Here is a 6,880-nt window from a genome sequence, read left to right as displayed (position 1 = left end):
GGTTGGTGAGAAACTTAACATGAGCCGGCTTCAGTGTGCACTTGCAGCCCAGAAAGCCAACCTTATCCTGGGCTGCATCAAAAGAAGCATAACCAGCACGTCGAAGGAGGTGATCCTGCCCCTCTGTTCTGCTCTCATGAAACCTCACTTGGTGTATTCTGTACAGTTCTGGTGTCCTCAACATAAAAAGGAAATGGACCTGTTGAAGCAAGGCCAGAAGAGGGCCACAAAGATGATCAGGGGACTCAAACACCTCCTGTATGAAGACAGGCTGAGAAAGTTGGGGCTCTTCAGCCTGGAGAGGAGAAGCTGTGTGGAGACCTCACAGCAGCCTTCCAATATCTGAAGGGGGCCTACAAGGATGCTGGAAAGGGACTCTTCATTAGGGACTGTAGTGATAGGACAAGGGGTAATGGGTTCAAACTTAAACAGGGGAACTTTAGGTTAGATATGCGGAAGAAATTCTTTACCATGAGGGTGGTGAGGCACTGGAACAGGTTGCCCAAGTGAGTTGCGAATGCTCCATCCCTGGCACTGTTTAAGGCCAGGCTGGACAGAGTCTTGGGTGACATGGTTTGGTGTGTGGTGCCCCTGCCCATGGCAGGGGGTTTGGAACTAGATGATCTTCAGGTCCTTTCCAACCCTAACTATTTATGATTCTATGATCAACTTCTCTTTCAAGCCTAAGATGCAACAAGACCAGAGATCTTGCCAACTACATGGCAGTGTCATGGTTTATGCCCACCCGGTAACTCAGAACCACACAGCTGCTCGCTCACTCCCCCTCTTCTTCCTCCCCCTTTTCCTAGAGGGATGGGGAAGAGCATTGAAAGAATGTAAATCCTAGGCTGAGGTAAGAACAGTCTGGTAACTAAGGTATAATACAAAACTACTGCTGCTACCACCAATAATAATAAAGATAAGGGAAATACCAAGGGTAGAGAATATAAAACTAAAAGAGGAAAAGGAAAAGAAAACAATAAACACAAGTGATGCACAATACAATTGCTCACCGCCTGCCAACTGATACCCAGCCTGACCCAAGCAGCGATCTGGGCCTTCCAAGTGATTCCGCCCAGTTTCTATACTGGGCATGACGTGCTGTGGTATGGAATACTGCTTTGGCTAGTTTGGGCCAGGTGTCCTGTCTCTGCTTCCTCCTGGCTTCCTGTGCCCCTCCTTACTGGCAGAGCATGAGACTGAAAAGTCCTTGATCAGAGTAAACATTACTTAGCAACAGCTAAAACATCGGTGTTATCAGCATTGTTCTCAGACTAAAGTCAAAAACACAGCACTGCACCAGCTACTAAGGCGGCAAAAAATAACTGTTACAGCTGAATCCAGGACAGGCATATACCACATGGAACATTTAACTTGGAAGCCTAACCTGTTTCCACATAGCAAGTTATTACTAATGTAGTACACTTCACCACAACATACTACTATTAACATACCACATGTAACGTGTCTTCAGATATTTTGCAACAAGGTACTAAAATTATATTTGCCCAGGTAGTCCCAGGGAAGCTTTGGATCTATGAAGATGGGTACTCACCTTGTTATGTGCAACGACTTTGAGGGCAAAAGTTGCCAAATACAGGGAATTCATGACAAAACTAAGCTGATTACGTGATTCTTCTAAAAAGTCTTCTAAACCATCATACCAGAGTCTTTTAACATCTGACCACACCATTCCTGCAGGAAAAAAAAAAAAGCCAGAGAAGTCAAGCCACAGCACTTAACAGATATTCTTTTACTACCAAAGCATTTTGACTGGCTTTTGTAAATGACATTTTAGCAAAGAGAAAGAAATGGAGTAATCTAGTAAATTTATGAGAAGTTCTGTACTGGATTACAAACATTAATCATAAGGCAACAAGATGTTTAACCTTTTCAAGACTACTTTCCAATGAAGAAACTATAATGCTCTAGAAAAAAAGGGACATGAATAGGAGAAAAATTGGATGAGAAAAGGTCAAATTAAAATACAGGTAGAAGGCTAGAATATAAATGCTGCTTCTGACTAAAAAGTATTCACCTTTTTCCAAAAGCAATAAAGAAAGTATTACAGTGCTCTATAACTTACCAAATATTTTTATAATACCTATACACTTCCAAAAAAAATTTTAAAGAGTAATCAGCTCAGTAACTGTTACTGAAAAGATCCAAAAAGTAGAAACTTTTGTTACCCTAGGCAACAACATTACCAGAGACCATGACTTAAGAGTACAAAAATTGGAAGTTTAACTAAGAGCAATATACATTTAAATATCCAGGATTTTTACAGAAAACTCAATTTTACCATTCTTAACCATGTCTAGCTGTTTGGAAAAACACAGTTGCTAAGAATTTTAGCAATTGACTGTCTGTTATGGACCTGACATTTTATAAAACTTGAAAGGACCGTTAGATGAAATAGAATGGTACCTTTGATTCCTATGAATAATCAGTTGTTTAATGTTTGGGAGAGTTTTTTTGAGTACTTCAGTTGTATGCTGTATTTCGGACAAGAAAAGAGCATGTGTATAAATGGTAGTTCAAAACTGCTAAGACTGGGTTCAGCTTTTAGAACTTTGCAAATTCTCTCAAACTTTGGCCCAGTAGAATCATAGAATAGTTAGAGCAAGATCCAGTGAACGGAGAAAAAAAAAATCAGTTATGTGTGACTGTATTTACTGAGTCAGCTTCACAGTAATAGAGGAAAGCACAGTAAGTAAAAGTGTGCTATGCACACTTTGTTAAAAGACATATAAATCTCTCTGCTTCCTGGGATAAAGAAAATATTTCTAAGCCAGAACCTCTGTGCCTCTACTTTACAATTACATAAAGATCTCAGGTTTTCAAAGACACCATGTTACTGGTAATATTCAGAATTCCATACACAGACACAAGTAATTAAGAAGGTCCTACTACTTTTTTTTATAGACTTCATAGAACATCCTGAGTTGGAAGGGATCCACCCAGACTATCAACTCCAACTACTGACTCCACACAGGGCAACCTAAAATTAAACCGTATCTCTAAGAGTGCTGTCCAAACGCTTCTTGTAAAAGAGAGCTGGAAGAAATTAAAAGTTCCATGGATTGTTGGCTGATGAAAAACAAAACAGATTTGACTCACTGGGATTAAACCAGCTACATACTAAATAATACTACCTATTCATGAAAAGTTGTTGGAAAAAAATCTAAAATTATGTCTGAATCAATTTTATTCCTCAATTTAGCACCAAGGAAAACTAGTTGATGACAGACTCTTACCTGTTACAAAACTATCCATCTGAAGAACACATACTTGCTTTGCCTTCATGTTATTTTTCTTTCAGGTTTTTTTTGTTTGTTTGGGTTTTTTTGTTGGTTGGCTGGGTTTCATTTTTGTTTCTGTTTTGTTGAGTATTTTTGTTCATTTGTGGGGGGTTTTTTTTGTTTTTTCCCCCTCCCCCTTAAGATCAGAATTTTAAAATGCCTAGGAAGACACACAGCTTTTACATCAATTTGTTATTGCACAACTGAATCTCACTTGCATCACTCTGAATGCTACCAGTCCTGTAGAAAAACTCACTTTCCTCCTCTGTTAGATCCTACAACATTCCATTTCTTACACTTCACTTAATGTGATAACTAGAGATTGTTTTAACACTTGACATATCTTCCTCAAAATGTGTTTGGCTTTTTTTTTTCCTGTAACACTACCCTTCTGAGAGTAAATTTCAGTCAAGCAATGAATAACATACTGATTTCACAAGGTAGTACAATTCATTATTGTTCAAGCAAGGCCAAGTTGGATGGAGCTTTGAGCAACCTGGTCTAGTGGGAGGCATGGGAAAAGATGATCTCCAAGGTCCCTTCCAACCCAAACCATTCTGTGAATCTAGGAACATCAGCAATTGTCATCCAATCTCCTCAAATCATACCTACCAATTAGCCATATTATCAGAAGATAGTCTATTCTCTCAAGAGCTGGACCCATTGTATTCTTCTTATTCTCATTGTAGACAAGGGAGTACAAATTAAGTAATAACAGAAACGTGAAATATGAAGCTCCATGAATAATAAACTTCATAAAAGGAGTGTGAATTATTCGACCTACTCGAGACTTAGGAGCTAACAAGTAACACAGGGACAGAACTGGCCAGAAAATGCCAACCATCAAAACAGTCAAAATCTTCTTGCATGTGTGCTTGCGTCGATATCCTGCCATCTGTCCAAACCATACAGTGTTCAGAAACTGCTGGCAGTTAGACTGAGCAACAAACTGCAGGAAGGAGGAAAAGAAACAAACAAGAAATCAGTCTTAGGTTTCTTAAAACAGCTTACTAATTTACATAATTAAGTTTCAAACTATGCATAGTTACCAATGAACAGAAGAAGTCAAGAATATTAAGTTGAAGTAATCTTATAAGAGAAAAAAAATTATATGGATCCACTATGATTATAAACATTCATCATTTTAATTTCCTTCTAAAGACAGCAACTAAACATAAATTATACATACTAGACTTGGAATGGTTTTCAGCTTAAGAATTATTTTTTTCTTATTTAACATCATACCGCAGTCAGTTTCATTGTTTGTTATTATAAAATACAATGATCTTACCTGAAGAATAAGATACTGTTATTGTAAAATTCTATCCACATTGTAAAACGCAATGCCTTGTAAAGTGAGGCCTAAAGTGGCTGAGGAATTTTATACCTATCAGTTCTTAAAATCAATATGGCTCTATTCAGCACAGTTAATTCTACATCAGAGTAAGCTACACTGTATCAGTCCCTCAAAGAAAGGCATTTTGGCCTGAAGGTTATGTAGACTATGCAAATACAGTTTCAAATTTCAGGTGCTTATTTGCATGGAGTTACAAAAGCATCTACTTCACTGAAGGATGGTTTGTCATTGAATTGAAAATATCAACAAAAAGAACCTTGATTGTATCATCACATTTTAGAAAGCTTCACAAAAAAACTGTCTCTATTGTAAACTTGCCAGGACTAAAACATATTCTGCAAAGATATTTTCCTCATACGACACAAAAAATGTTGTTATTCTACAACCACTGTGGTAAACCAGAAGAACATTTTAAATACTTAAATGATTGTTTAATGCATACCAGAAATGTGTAGTTCTAGGACATTCCAGAACTACGGCTTATGACTTTTAAACACTATGTACTTTTAAAGTGTCACAAACAGTTTAAGCCTAGATATACTGAATGTGCACAATTAAAACGCCTTCTGTAAATGCTAACCGAAAATGGATTTTGCATGTGTCTCTGTCCCTGGTCCTTATACTAGAATCCCATAAATACCCATTTGCCTTCTAGCACAGCAAAACTAGAGTTATAATTTGTGAAAGGATAAAGACAATGATAACCTACTGCATAAAATAAGTTCCATACTGATGGCATAAAAAGGTGCTACTATTCTGGAACAGAGGCACTATTCAGGTGTACCAGCGTAAGTTAGACCTGTGCTACATTATTAATGAACAGCACAGACAAGGCATGAGCCAAAACTGAACACCTAATGACAAGTGAAAAAGTGATAAATCACATATGGCACCCTATGGATCCATGCTTCCCTTGTAAGGGATTTAATGAGGATCTGACCAAATCATTACCACTACTAGAACTGTTCATAAAAGAGCAGCAGTCTATACTCCAGTACAGAAAATACATTCTTCTCCACCATAAATACTGAAGAAACACTCAGTATCTTGCAATATCATTTCCTTTTTTCACATCCAGGTGTTCACATCTTGCAAATTTATTAACACTCCTATGCCTAGAGGCAGAACAACAAATGAAATGCATTACTAGCTAAATATGAGATGGAAAGCCTGTCAAATTAGTGCAAAGACAAACCTCTTTTTGATTATACTTGATTGCAAGTTTTAAGCGGCTTAAGTTCATCCTCTCTTCCAACAATCCTCGCTTGTCTACATGTTCATCGCTAGATGTGTGATTCAGAATAACTTCCAGCTCCCGTGAATTCCGTGCTTGTGCAAGCAAATCTTTAGCAAAGGTTTTGCACTGTTGAGCTAGCTCCTCGTAATCATTTCTGAAAGACAGAGGAACAGTACACACTATTGCACTGCTCACATATTTTCCATTAAACCATTAACTACCCATTTTTGGTTGGGATTGTACGTTATGCTAAGACAAATTAAAAAAAAAAAAAACAAACCCAAAGCCCAACAGTCATATGTCAAAGACCAAGCATTCTGAAGACAACTCTGAGTACGTTTCACCATGTAACATGACAATTACGCTTTAGTTTAGTTTGCAACTCCCTTAGACAGAGAAAAATTTGGAAACAGAGTATACAAATTCTCACAAATTTCATAAAAAAGTTAAAACTTAGAATTATTTCCAAGAGATGTGAAAGTGTAGCAGTCACAACATATGGCAGTGGTAAGTCATTATTTCTACTTGGAAGGAAGTTAGTTTGGTTTTGCTTATTCCTGTCACCTGAAAATTAAAGTCTATCCACTGAATGCTATTTATTAATGTAATAAACACAGCTAAAGAAACCACTTGATTTGCTTGCCTCACCCAGCAGAGAAAGACAATCAGCTGTAAAACTGGAAAATTCCTATGTTGTTTAGGGAAGTAGAATTTTACCCCATGCAAACATTTGCTTTCCTGTTCTTGAAAGCTTTTGTACTGCTAAGTTTCAAAACGGTAGAAACCTGTATAGTTTAAATGTAAAACTAAATGGAGCGTATGTTCATTCAATAGGCATTGTCAGCATGAAGTCTTCTATACACCTATGCACTTTACTACACATATGCACACACATGTGCTGTTCCAAGTCTTATAAGGAGCAAAATTAAGAAACAGTACCTGAAACAACTCCTAACATGAGTCAGGTCAGTATAAACAATACTT

General features: G+C 37.5%; 1 protein-coding gene across 1 annotated transcript in view; it reads right to left on the bottom strand.

Annotated features, from left to right (window-relative positions):
* The window catches only part of TRPC1 (transient receptor potential cation channel, subfamily C, member 1), a gene marked incomplete at its 5' end in the record, with an annotated part of 21,595 nt that overhangs the window by 10,284 nt on the left and 4,431 nt on the right, over positions 1-6,880 (bottom strand). The window contains 3 exons of the mRNA XM_010021833.1: positions 1,556-1,695; positions 3,915-4,251; positions 5,855-6,050. Coding sequence (XP_010020135.1) covers positions 1,556-1,695; positions 3,915-4,251; positions 5,855-6,050 — 673 coding nt within the window. The remainder of the gene's footprint in view (positions 1-1,555; positions 1,696-3,914; positions 4,252-5,854; positions 6,051-6,880) is intronic.

Source organism: Nestor notabilis, unplaced genomic scaffold (genome assembly GCF_000696875.1).
Source record: "Nestor notabilis isolate BGI_N333 unplaced genomic scaffold, ASM69687v1 scaffold9319, whole genome shotgun sequence".
Lineage (NCBI taxonomy): Eukaryota > Metazoa > Chordata > Aves > Psittaciformes > Psittacidae > Nestor > Nestor notabilis.
The sequence above is the reverse complement of the archived record's forward strand: the minus strand, read 5'-3'. Positions and strand labels throughout refer to the sequence as shown.